This window comes from Cololabis saira, chromosome 4 (assembly GCF_033807715.1).
Source record: "Cololabis saira isolate AMF1-May2022 chromosome 4, fColSai1.1, whole genome shotgun sequence".
Taxonomy (NCBI): Eukaryota; Metazoa; Chordata; class Actinopteri; order Beloniformes; family Belonidae; genus Cololabis; species Cololabis saira.
This window is the reverse complement of record NC_084590.1, coordinates 48,758,051-48,771,817: the sequence shown is the minus strand read 5'-3', so window position 1 is coordinate 48,771,817 and position 13,767 is coordinate 48,758,051. Positions and strand designations below refer to the sequence as shown.

At 44.8% G+C, this 13,767-nt stretch overlaps 1 protein-coding gene across 1 annotated transcript; it reads left to right on the top strand.

Moving 5' to 3' along the window:
* Positions 1 to 277: 277 nt before the first annotated feature.
* On the top strand, positions 278 to 13,501 carry eif2a (eukaryotic translation initiation factor 2A). Its single transcript, XM_061719971.1, has 16 exons — positions 278 to 350; positions 2,266 to 2,335; positions 2,429 to 2,500; positions 4,093 to 4,211; positions 4,786 to 4,888; positions 4,987 to 5,069; positions 5,210 to 5,283; positions 6,108 to 6,252; positions 6,354 to 6,470; positions 6,581 to 6,737; positions 7,496 to 7,580; positions 8,766 to 9,098; positions 10,050 to 10,157; positions 10,260 to 10,379; positions 11,598 to 11,663; positions 13,076 to 13,501. The coding sequence occupies exons 1-16, from the start codon at positions 323 to 325 to the stop codon at positions 13,139 to 13,141; spliced, it is 1,746 nt and encodes a 581-aa protein (XP_061575955.1). The 5' UTR covers positions 278 to 322; the 3' UTR covers positions 13,142 to 13,501.
* The last annotated feature ends 266 nt before the right edge of the window (positions 13,502 to 13,767 follow it).

The following is a 13,767-nucleotide window of genomic DNA, read 5'->3' as shown; positions in this document are numbered from 1 at the left end:
TGTTGTACAAAGAAAAGAAAAAATAACTGTTTTATTTTGAAAGCGGAAATGACCTAACTTTTCCTCCTGTAGACTCAGCTTGACCGGCTCTTCCGCTCTAACGTAATTTAAGGTTCCAGAAAAGGGTCTTTTTTTCTTATATACCGTAAGTATTTCGTGTTAAACGTGTCCAGGTTTACGTTATAAACTTTATCTATCGGCTCCGTTTCGTTTAGTTTGATCATAACTGTCGTTTGACGCTGACGTGGCACTCACTCCCCCCCGCCTCCCTGCGGAGTGACGTATTTCCGGCGGGGATCTTCCTACTTCCGCCTCCTCCAACATGGCGCCGCCCGTTCCGCTGCTGGCAGGTGGGAGCTTTTACTTCATAAACGTGTTTTATCTCTTTATTCTCCACGTTGTTGTTCACAGCGAGACTTTAATACTTACTAATACTTACATACTTTAACGACCCGACCGGGAAAACCCACGACTCTTTCGAGGGGAGAAGTTTAAACCGAACTCCGGTCACAATCTGCTTCATTCTGCATTCAGCACGTTGAACTTTTATTGAATTTTTCTTTAAATATTTTGAAAATAAATTTTAGAATGACGGCGGGCGTGCGTCTGTCTGTCTGTCTGTCTGTCTGTCTGTATCTGCATGCATTTATCTATTTAAATAAAATATAAATAAATATAATGATACAGTAAATAATAAATATAAATAATATAATAAAAAATAATAATATAAATAATAAAATAAATAAAAAATAAAACGAAACAAAAAATAAATATACTAATATAATTATAATCTACACAATATAATCTATATATAATATAAATATACTTTACAATATATATTATATTTATACAATACAATAGAAAACAAGACATAGCTTGACCTGACTTACAAACAACGAATTTGTATCTTTTATGAGAATAATTGACATTTATTTAGATATTATGCAAACTAGTAAACTTTTTGTTAAATCTATCTATCTGCATGCATTTATCTATCTAAATAAGATATAAATAATATAATATGATACAGTAAAGAATAAATATAAATAATATAATAAAAAATAATATAAATAAAAAAATAAAACAAAAAATAAATATACTAATATATATAATTTATAATCTACAGAATATAATCTATATATATATATATATATATATATATATATATATATATATATATATATATATATATATATATATATATAGATTATATTGTGTAGATTATAAATTATATATATTGTATTAGTATATTTATTTTATTATATATATATATATATATATATATATATATATATATATATATAATATAAATATATATATATATAATATAAATATACTCTACAATATATATTATATTTGTACAATACAATAGAAAACAAGACAGATGACTTGATTACAAACAACCAATTTGTTTCTTTTATGAGAATAATTGACCTTTATTTAGATATTATGCAAACTAGTAAACTGTTTGTTAATGTTTGTAGCGACGAATTCTGACTAAATGAAGGTCTTTTTCCCCCCTAAACGTGTCCCAAAAGTCACCAAATTTTGCACCAAGCCAGGCCTGGTGAAAAATTTGATATTTAATGGTTTGCATTAATGGGCGTGGCCTAACGGCTCAACAGCTTGTGCCTCAAGCCCCACAATACGGTTTGACGTACATGCACGAAAATCGGTACACACCAGTATCATGTCGCAACTTAAAGAAAAGTCTCTTGGAGCCATGGCCGAAACCAAACAGGAAGTCGGCCATTTTGAATTAATCGTGTCATTTTGGCGAAATTTATGCCATTTCTTCGGCCGTTTCTCTGCCCGAACCGTAACGTGCACCCAGGTGTGTTATACATCAAAATGTGCGTCTCCATCCTGCGACGACGCACATTACTTTTCTCAGTCAAAAGTGTTACCGTGACGACGCTAGATGCCAAAAAGTGCACACCCCCTTCATCTGATTGGTCCATATTTGATAGTTCCTACTTTCTGCCATAACTTTTGAATGGTTTGACATAAAGAGTCATGGGTGGTGTCATCGGACTTAGTTTTGAGTACTTGACCTTTATTTTTGAAAATTGCACGTGCGAGGGCCCGTTCATCGCTGCTTGCAGCTTTAATTATTATTATTATTATTGCACAGTGATTTAGTTCCAGGCTGGTTCTGGTTCTGGGCCAACTCTTTGCTGGGCCACAAGAACCGGTTCCAAGGTAGCACCAACTCTTTAACTGACGTTAGCATGCTGACGTGTCCCCGTGTCCCTGCGTCTCCAGTCCGAGGGTCCGACGGGACGTCCCTGCTCCGCGGCCCCCCCCACTGTGAGCAGCATGAGGCCTTCCAGAGGTGAGGAAGCTCCCTTTTATTTTGAAAATCCCCCAGATTCTGTGATATTTTGGTTGTAGCAGGAAGTCCAGACCGAGACGTTGTGTGTTTCAGGGACGGCCGGTCCAGCCGCTGCGTCACCTTCAGCAGAGACGGGTCGCTGTTCGGCTGGTGCAACGGACACAGGTAGGTCCCCCCTAAAACTAAATTATATAATCCAGTAGGTTCATGGCTGTGCATTTAAAAACCCTGAACTTACACCAGTCGACCAAATTCACTGCCTTCACTCAAAAAACTAAGGATCTTACCAAGAAATGTTCTTATTTCTAACCTAAAAATGCCATTACACCTGATATCAGACATAACTTAAAATGTTAGGTGTTTTCCCACGGGTTTCAATCGAAGAAAAAAGTTGAAATGTTGAGGAAAAAAGTCGCAAAGTCGAGAAAAAAGTTGAAATTTCGCGAAAAAAAGTTGAAATATCGAGAATAAAGTTGAAATACATTTCGACTTTTTTCTCGACATTTCCACTCTTGAAAAAGAAGGGGTCGTAAGCAGATTTTTAAGTTGTAGTTGAGTTTTAAGTTAGTCTTGATAAGATTTTGAGTTTAGGCAGTGTTCAAAATAAAATTCTGAGACCTGCTGTATTGGAGCACATTAGCCACCAGCGCTACTTGATGTTGCTAAAACTGACAACTACCCAGTTAGCTTTATTACGTTTTTATTTTTCACCCTCATCTCTCTCCAGCTCTGTGTTTTTACAGATTAGATGCGTTAGCCGCATCAACAGTCGTCATAATTAACAGAAACCCAGCCCTCCACAGGGCTAACGTTATGTTAGCAAGGTACCGTAACGTTAATCTCATTAATTAGCGCTACGCTGCAGCATTGAGGACGTGCTGTTGTGTCTCAGCTCTGTCTTACAGTGAAACAGCTAACAGTGTTGCCTTGCTGTCCAGCTGGAAATGCTGCCACACTTTTGACATTTTCTGCCTTTTGTTTTTAGTTAAAACCAAACATATCCGCCTCTTTCTTCTTCCTTTACGTGCGTGGCGTCAGTGCATTGTGGCGCATTAAACGTAGTCCGGGAGAAATATTTCATTTCATTTCATTTATTCCATTCATGGTATATCTTCTTAATAATGTTGTACAAAATTCCATGAAGTACACATTATCACCATGAAAGAAAAGGAGCAGGAAAAAGAAAACTTATGATACCTGCCCCTCTCTGTTAATACAATTACGTTGACTTACTGTTACTGAACACCAATCTATCTATACACATATTTATAACAAGAAAACAAACAAAAATACCACTCTTCTATCTATTTTTTTATCTTTCTCCTTTTTTGTAGACACTTATCTTTTCTTTTTTAAACATCTTCTTAAGCTGCTACAAACTTGTGCAACTTTTCAGTTCCTTGCTTTGTCCATGCCATAATTTTACACCTGTAACAGAAATACACCTTTGTTTTATGTTTAGCCTTGCAAAAGTATGTTTGAAATCAAATTTAAGTCTGTTGTCCTCATCCTCCAATCTGAACAAATTTTGTAACTGTTCTGGTAACGATCTATTTTTTGCTTTAAACATTATTTTTAAAGTTTGAAGTTCAACTATATCCGCCATTTTCAACAAACCTGCCGATACCTGCTTTGAGCTGCAAAATTAAACGATTCCTGGAGGCAGAGAAAATTCCTTCATCATTTTTTTTATGGCATTATTGGAGGAATCGTTTGAGCCCTAGACCACACCTCTAACTCCACCTGGTGTCCCTCAGCGTCTCCGTGGTCCGATCCTCCGACGGGTCCCTGGTCTCCTCCCTGGAACTCCCCAAGACCAGCCTGATAGAGTTCTCCCCCCTCAACAAGGTCCTGGTCACCTGGCAGCCGTACTCTAGTAAGAACCAGAACCAGACACTAGGAATGGGCGATATTTTACCGTTCACGATAAACCGTCCAAAGAATTTGTATCTCACGGTAAAAATGATAAATTCCTGTTGATGATGTTTTTGTGGAAGGAAGGAAGGAAGGAAGGAAGGAAGGAAGGAAGGAAGGAAGGAAGGAAGGAAGGAAGGAAGGAAGGAAGGAAGGAAGGAAGGAAGGAAGGAAGGAAGGAAGGAAGGAAGGAAGGAAGGAAGGAAGGAAGGGAAAAAGGAAGGAAGGAAGGAAGGAAGGAAGGAAGGGAAAAAGGAAGGAAGGAAGGAAGGAAGGGAAAAAGGAAGGAAATGAGCGAGCGAGCAAGAAAGAGAAATTCCCGTTGATGACGTTTTTGTATTGGTATTTGTATTTTTTTTATTGTTATCGGGATAAATGACAGAAATTATCGTGATACATTTTTTAGTCCATACCGCCCATCCCTACCAGACACACACCTGGCAGCTCTACTCCAGTAAGAACCTGAGACCAGAACTATGGACTCTGAGACACCTGGACCCTGACCCCAGTTCTGACCCTGGTTCTGGATCTTGCAGAGACCCAGGACGATGCCCAGGGGGACGCCAACCTGCAGCTGTGGGACTTAACCGGAGGAGGAGTGCTGATGAAGGCCCTGTTCCAGAAGAAGGTCCAGTCCTGGTGGGTCCCCCATCGCCCCACTAGCAGGACCAGGACCTGGTCCAGGACCTGGTCCTGGTCCTGACCCGGTCCTGACCCGGGTCTCCTCTGGTCCACAGGTGCCCCGTCTGGTCCGATGACGAGGAACTCTGCGTGAGGAGCGTCAACAACGAGCTGCACTTCTACGAGAAGAACGACTTTAGTACGTGAGGGGGTCCAGGTCCAGCATAGACCTGGACCTGGTCCTGGACCTGGTCCTGGACCTGGACCTGGACCTGGTCCTGGACCTGGTCCTGGACCTGGTCCTGGACCAGGTCCTGGACTAACGTTTCTGTCTTTCAGGTTCAATCGCCAACAAGCTGCACCTGCAGAAAGTCTCGGACTTCGCCTTGAGCCCCGGAAACGCACCTAGCAAGGTGAGACTAGCCTAGCTTAGCTTAGCCTAGCCTAGCAAGGTGAGACCAGCCCCCAGTCTCGCACTCAGAAGGCACGCTGGTTTCCCCCAGTGTCCAGCCGCGGTACTGCAACAAAAAATCCCATGTGGCCCAGAACGCTTTTTTCCCATAGACCGCAATAGTAAAAGAGAAGCCTCTAAAACTGTTCACAGGAACCTCCAGCTGTAATCACCGGCAATTACTAATCTTTGTATTCTATATTTTTAAGTCATGGACTTTATATCCGTCAAAAATGTTTTATAACGGCCAGAAAAGTCAAAGAAAAGTCTCTTTCTGTGCGTGACGTCACGGCTGACGTCACAGCCGTGTCCGTGCATTCCACGGATGTTTATATTAATATATATTATGTAATTATATTATATTAATACATTAATCATATATGTGATGCTATACATGTAATAATATACATGAATTAATATATTATATTAATACATATTATATTAATACTCGCGTCATTGCCCCGGGGCATGATGGGAGGCCCCAGAGCATCATGGGAGGTGACTCAACTGCGCATGCTCTATGGGCCCGTGTACGCGGAAGTAAACCCGGAAGTCAGGAACTTTTTCAGCGCATGCGCTGGCTGAGCAGAATGCATTGAAATGAACGGGCGGCCATTTTCGATGTCCCATCCAGTTTTTATTAATAGATCCATGGGTGAGTCTATTCTAGCAAGGTGAGACGTAGCCTAGCAGGGTGAGACGTAGCCTAGCTTTTTAGCTGTTAATATTTTCCCTAGTCTATTAGCTAGTTGTGATTAGCCTAGCTTGTTATCCCTGTCCCCCCAGGTCTGCGTCTACGTCCCCGGGACTAAAGGGGCCCCGTCCTTCGTGCGGTTGTACCAGTACCCAGTCCTGGGCGGCCCCGCGGCGGCGCGAGCTAACAAGAGCTTCTTCAAGGCCGACAGAGTCGTCATGCAGTGGAACCAGAAAGGTGGGTCTGCTAACTACTGTTATATTTGCTTACCGCTGCTAAATGTTGCTAAACAGATGCTAACGTCTACCCCCTGCTAACGTCTACCCCCTCCCCCCTAGCGACGGCGGTGCTGGTAACAGCTAGCACGGAGGTGGATAAGAGCGGGGCGTCGTACTACGGAGAGCAGACGCTGCACTACCTGGCAGTGAACGGGGAGACGGCGCAGGTGCAGCTGGGTGAGTTCTGGTTCCTCCGGACCTCGTTACACCCCCAGACCTGGTCCTGGACCCGGACCTGGTTCTGGATCAGGACCCGGGTCTAACGCTGGTCTCTGGCCCCCCCCCAGCTAAGAACGGTCCGATCTACGACGTGTCCTGGAGTCCCAACTCGTCAGAGTTCTGCGTGGTCTACGGCTTCATGCCGGCCAAGGCCACGGTTTACAACCAGCGCTGTGACCCGGTGTTCGACTTCGGGACGGGCCCGCGCAACGCCGCCTTCTACAGGTGAGAGGTCAAAGATCCTCTATACAGAAGATAGCGCATCACCGTTACTGCCAATGGTATGAAATGGTATCCACTTCCTGTCTCCTAAGTGGGCGTGGCCGCCCCTCTCCCCACATCGTTTTGGAACATACAACACTAGATACAGTACAACTTTCTTCCAAAAAGACTTAAATAATAAAAATAACAGTATTATTAAGCAAAGAAGCAAGTTTTATTTTAGTTTTAAACTTCATTTTATCCGATGGGAAAACGATGAGATCCAAATCTCACGAGAGTGTGTTGCTCAGACAGAGACAGGTCTCAAACAAAGTTCATTTTCTCCTAATTTGTTGGTCTGAAAATTGCCATTTTGGTGTCAGAATGTTCAGAAGGTTTGTGGCTTTTGAAAAATGGGTCCCATATTTACTTAGGTTACTATGGGGCGAAGGAATTGGTAATAATCTGTGCTCACGTTCACTTTTCCCATAGGACTCAATAGACTCAGGACCTACTTCCGGTCTCCTAAAGGGGCGTGGCAGTCACGTGACACAGAAACAGGAAACACAACCGTAGTGGGCTGTAGAGTTTATTGAACGTCTCTGTCAGGGGTCAACGCCGCCTTCTACAGGTCAGGGGTCACCTATAGGCGCTTTCTACTGCTAGCAGCAGCTTAGTTAGCAGCTGCTAGCAGCACTTTAGCTAGCACCTGCTCTGATTTATAAACACATGAAAGCTTGACTTGACTGCAGCTTGTTCTAACCGGTTCCTGCTGGTTTCAGTCCTCAGGGCCACATCCTGGTTCTGGCCGGGTTCGGGAACCTGCGGGGCCAGATGGAGGTTTGGGACGTGAAGAAGTACAAGCAGGTGAGCAACATCTGCTAACTCTGCTAACTAGCAGGTGAGGAGGAACATCTGCTGGTTCCAGATATCTGGGTCTTAATCCAGGCCTGGAACCACTTACTAGCAGTAACTAGTAGTTACCAAGAGTTAAGGCTGAATTATGCTTCTGCGTCAAAACGACGCCGTGTCTACGGCGTGTGGTTTTTGTACACGCAGAGGACACGCCGTCAGTGACGTGCACCTCCCGAAAATTGTAACTACGCGTCGAGGAGACGCAGACCACACGCAGACCGAGAGGGCTGTGATTGGTTCGTTTGAAAGCGAAGCATTTCCGGTTTCCAGTTTGAATCAGTAGTGAACTTCCAGGGCTTTTTTCTTCGTTTATGTGTGATTTTTTTTGTTTTTGTTTTTTGCACAATAGTTGTCCTTATTTCTTTGATTTACTGTGACCGGAAAAAGTCGGATAAACCATTCAGAAAAAGATCGCTAACTAGTGGCCGCGGGGGGTACTGCACCGCAACCAAATGGAGAGACGGAGAAGTCTGAACGGTTCGTGACGGCGTCACGACTGCGCCGTGTGCTCTGCGTGTGTGTGACGCAGAAGCATATTTCAGCCTTTAGCACATGTTAGCACCACTTACTAGCAGTTACCATGGGTTATAATTTTATTTTATTTTTTTATTTTATTTTAGTTTTTTTATTCACTTAGTTGTTGTTTTTTATTATTAGTATTTTTAATTTGTTATTTGTGAAGTTATTTCTTGGAAAAAGGGGCAGATTAGATAAGATTCTTTTTCTTTCTGCTCCCTTTTCATTCACAATTTAAGAACATTTGTATTTGTATTTGTATTGAATTATTTTTTTTAATGTAATAAAGAATAAAATTAAATAACATGTTAGCACCACTTACTAGCAGTTACCACGGGTTAGCATGTTAGCACCACTTAATAGCAGTTAGAACGTGTTAGCACGACTTATATTAGCACACTGAGTTATATATTGAAAGCAGTGAACTCATCAGCCGTTTTTCAGGAATGTTAGCACATCTTAGCTCATATTAGAAACATTTTAGCTCAAACACTTGTAAGAATATTTTAGCACCAGTGAGCACCTTTTTAGCACTTGTTATCTTAGCACACGTTAGCACCAGCAGCTACCACGGGTTAGCTCATTAGCACCAGCAGCTACCACCTGTCTCCTCTTCTTCAGGTTTCCAAACCTCAGGCTCCGGACACGACGTGTTTCTTCTGGTGTCCGGACGGTGAGCACGTCGTCACGGCGACCTGCTCTCCTCGTCTCCGCGTCTGCAACGGCTACAAGATCTGGCACTACACGGGTTCGGTCCTGCACAAGCAGGACGCGGCTCCGGGGACGGAGCTGTGGCAGGTTCTGTGGCAGCCATTCCCCGCCGCTACCTTCCCCGAGCGGCCCGTCCGCTACCAGGCCGTGGCTAGCGAGCTAGGAACCACGCAGGCCCCGCCCGCCCAGGCCTACCGGCCGCCGGCGCTGAGACACCTGCCAGCGACGGCCGGGTCCAAACTGGTGAGCAGCTAGCTGGAGCTAGAGGACTAGCTAGAGGACTAGCTAGAGTCGGACATCGGCTAACTATATAATTATTTTAAACTTAACTACTTTTAACCCCAATGAGACGGAGCTAGTAATCATATTTAGAATATAGTAGCATGTTAGCACATGTTGGCTTTGTGAAAATGCTGAAAGCCTGTGATAAACAGCTAGCACACATTAGCATCTGTGGCGGGCACACGTTAGCATCTGTTTTAGCAACATTTAGCAGTGTTAAGTAAATGCTAACAGTAGTTAGCAGACTTTGGCATCTGTTAGCAGCAGCTAGCACACTTTAGCATGTGTTAGCAACTGTTAGCAACATTTAGCAGCGGTAAGAAAATGTTAACAGTAGTTAGCAAATACTAGCATCTATTAGCAGTAGCTATGTTCAGAGGTAGGAACCTAGCTTTCAGAGGTAGGAACCTAGCTTTCAGAGGTAGGAACCTAGCTTTCAGAGGTAGGAACCTAGCTTTCAGAGGTAGGAACCTTGCGTCCAGAGGCAGGAACCTTGCGTCCAGAGGTAGGAACCTTGCGTCCAGAGGTAGGAACCTTGCGTCCAGAGGTAGGAACCTTGCGTCCAGAGGTAGGAACCTTGCGTCCAGAGGTAGGAACCTTGCGTCCAGAGGTAGGAACCTTGTTTTCAGAGGTAGGAACCTTGTTTTCAGAGGTAGGAACCTTGAGTCCGGAGGTAGGAACCTTGCGTCCGGAGGTAGGAACCTTGCGTCCGGAGGTAGGAACCTTGCGTCCGGAGGTAGGAACCTTGCGTCCGGAGGTAGGAACCTTGCGTCCGGAGGTAGGAACCTTGCGTCCGGAGGTAGGAACCTTTTGTCCAGAGGTAGGAACCTTGTTTTCAGAGGTAGGAACCTTGAGTCCAGAGGTAGGAACCTTGCGTCCAGAGGTTCCTGCTCACCTGTGTCTCTCCTGCAGCACGAGGAAGAAGCTCCTCAGGATCTTCGGGCTCCGGCTGATAAAAGCGTCTCCAAGGCGGCGCTGAAGAACCAGAAGAAGCGGGAAGCTAAGAAGGCGGCCAGACAGGTGAGTCCCCGACCTTTGACCTCTGATCTCTAACCCCTGATCCCCGACCTGCCGGGTCACCAGGACGTTCCCGGGATAAACAGCTTCTCTGTTTGTGAGCAGGAAGCCAAACCGGAGGCGGAGCCTGAAGCTCCGTCTGGCCCCGCCCCCAACGCCAACAGCCAATCAGAGCCCAGCAGCGGAGACCCGGAGACGGACAAGAAGGTGAAGAACCTGAAGAAGGTAAATGTTCAGACTCAATTCAATTCAATTTTATTTATATAGCGTCTAATACAACAAAAGTTGTCTCTAGACGCTTTCCAGAGACCCAGAACATGAACATAAACATAAACATAAACATAAACCCCCTGAGCAATTATTATATAAACAATGGCAGGTAAAAACTCCCCTAGTGGGAGAAAAGCCTTAAGCCAAACAGTGGCAAGGAAAAACTCCTTTAAGAGGGAAGAAACCTTGACCAGGACCAGGCTCATAAGGGGGGACCCTCCTGCCGAGGGCCAGACTGGTGGGTCAGGGACGGCAACAGCACAGCAGGCAGGTGGAAGCAGCAACGGGATGACCGGGGGTGGGGACAGCAGGCCAGCATGCAGCTCCCGAAGCTCCGGCCCAATCAGCAAGTCCCAGGTTAGGTGCAGGGTCGGGGAAAGGTTGAGAAGGGGCAGGGCCAGGGAGAGGAGTCTTGACGGACAAACCTCTCCCCCGCCTGACCGGGCCGTTACCCTGCCCCTCTCACTCCCACACTGCGGGTTCCGGTGTTTTGCATTCAGAGACGCTCTTCCCCACCGGCAGAGGATGCTGCAACATGTACAAAAGAGAAAAAAGAGAAGAAAAGGGGGGGCCAGCACAAGAAACTACAGGAGCGACTCTAACACACTAGAGTTTACATTACCTAGAGATTTACCAACACCAGCTAGAGGTTTACTAAACACTAACTATAGGCTTTACTAAACAGAAAGGTTTTAAGTTTAGTTTTAAAGGTGGAGGTGGTGTCAGCCTCCTTAACCCAGATTGGAAGTTGGTTCCATAGTAATGGTGCCTGATAGCAGAACGCCCGCTCTCCAAATCTACATTTGGATACTCTAGGAACTACGAGTAAACCTGCACTCTGAGAGCGGAGAGCTCTGCCAGGAACATAAGGCACTATCAGGTCTTGCAAATAATGCAGAGCTAAGCCGTTTTGGGCTTTATATGCAAGTAATAAAATTTTAAATTGGATTCTGAATTTTACTGGTAACCAATGGAGCGACGCTAACACTGGAGAGACGTGGTCTCTCCTGCTAATTTCTCCCGTATTAGCGTTTAGAGCAGTAAACCCGACCCGGGCCTGTCTAGGGGATCCAGACCCGGGTCTAGCTGGGCTGTGATTGGTCCGTTCTGGTCATGTGGTTGTTAACTGGGCTGTGATTGGTCCGTTCTGGTCTTGTGGTTCTTGTGTTTCAGAAACTGAAAGCCATCGAGGAACTGAAGGAGCAGCAGGCGTCGGGGAAGGTTCTGCAGAAAAACCAGGTACCAGGTGGATTAGTTTGGTCCTGGATTAGTTTAATCCCGGATTATCGTAGTCCTGGATTAGTTTAGTCCTGGATTATCTCAGTCCTGGATTATTTTAGTCCTGGATTATCTCAGTCCTGGATTCTTTCAGTCCTGGATTATCGTAGTCCCGGATTATCGTAGTCCTGGATTATCGTAGTCCTGGATTATTTTAGTCCTGGATTATTTTAGTCCTGGATTATTTTAGTCCTGGATTATCTCAGTCCTGGATTATCGTAGTCCCGGATTATCGTAGTCCCGGATTATCGTAGTCCTGGATTAGTTTAGTCCTGGATTAGTTTAGTCCTGGATTAGTTTAGTCCTGGATTAGTTTAGTCCTGGATTAGTTTAGTCCTGGATTATCTTAATCCTGCATTAGCTTTATCCTGGATTAGCTTAATCCTGGATTAGTTTAGTCCTGGATTATCTCAGTCCTGTATTAGTTTAGTCCTGGATTATCTTAATCCTGCATTAGCTTTATCCTGGATTAGCTTAATCCTGGATTAGTTTAGTCCTGGATTATCTCAGTCCTGGATTAGCTTAATCCTGGATTATCTCAGTCCTGGATTAGCTTAATCCTGGATTAGTTTAGTCCTGGATTATCTCAGTCCCGGATTATCGTAGTCCCGGATTATCGTAGTCCCGGATTATCGTAGTCCTGGATTAGTTTAGTCCTGGATTATTTTAGTCCTGGATTATTTTAGTCCTGGATTATCTCAGTCCTGGATTAGTTTAATCCTGGATTATTTTAGTCCTGGATTAGTTTAGTCCTGGATTATCTTAATCCTGCATTAGCTTTATCCTGGATTAGCTTAATCTTGGATTAGTTTAGTCCTGGATTATCTCAGTCCTGTATTAGTTTAGTCCTGGATTATCTTAATCCTGCATTAGCTTTATCCTGGATTAGCTTAATCCTGGATTAGTTTAGTCCTGGATTATCTCAGTCCTGGATTAGTTTAATCCTGGATTATCTCAGTCCTGGATTAGTTTAGTCCTGGATTATTTTAGTCCTGGATTATTTTAGTCCTGGATTATCTCAGTCCTGGATTATCTCAGTCCTGGAAGTTCTGACGTTTCAAGCCAGAGTTCTGACGCGTCAGACCCGGGTGCTAACGGCTAACCGTGTGCTAACAGCTAACCGGGTGCTAACGGCTAACCGGGTGCTAACGGCTAACCGTGTGCTAACAGCTAACCGGGTGCTAACGGCTAACCGGGTGCTAACGGCTAACCTTTTCGTTGAACCCGGGTGCTAACGGCTAACCATCTCGTCAGTCCCGGGTGCTAACGGCTAACCGTCTCGTCAGACCCGGGTGCTAACAGCTAACCTTGTGCTAACGGCTAACCGGGTGCTAACGGCTAACCGGTGCTAACGGCTAACCTCTCATCTCCAGATGGACAAAGTCCTGAAGGAGCAGCAGCTGCTGCAGGAGCTGGAGCAGCTGCTGATCAGCCAATAGGAGCCGCCGCTGGACCCACAATGCAACACTCCGGCGCAGGACCCACAATGCACTGCTCCTACCGGAGGAAGGGCGGAGAGACTTGAGGGGGCGGGGCTTGTTGGTGCCGCAGGATTGGCTGTTTACCTTTTACTTCTCTGAAGCCGTTTCCCTGAGTTCACCCAAAGGCATCATGGGAAACAGGAAGCAGCTGTTCCAGGAAGTGTTTTTTTTCAAAGACCACAGAGGAAGAAAAAGGGCCGTCTTTAGGTTACTGTCCCTTTAAGACTGAGAAGATAATGGAGGGATTATGTTCAGCATGTGTTGTTGTTGCTATGCAACCTCAGTAAGTTCTTACACAATAAAAGCTTCTCTCCACTGCAGGTGGTCTTTTATTTTGAAAATGCAAACTTTTCTCTGATTGGTTCTGTGTGTCCAATGGCAGGGGCGGTTCTACCGCCGTTGGTCCCGCCCCCTGGAGTCTGACTCCGCCCCCTAGTGCCTGACTCCGCCCCAAATGGGCGTGGTCCTCTCCTAGGGCTGGGCGATTTTGGACAAAAATAAAATCCCGATTCTTTTTCTCTGAAAACCCGATTTTCGATTTCGATTTTTTTGGTAAAACTACAAAAGACAATGGAATAAATTGT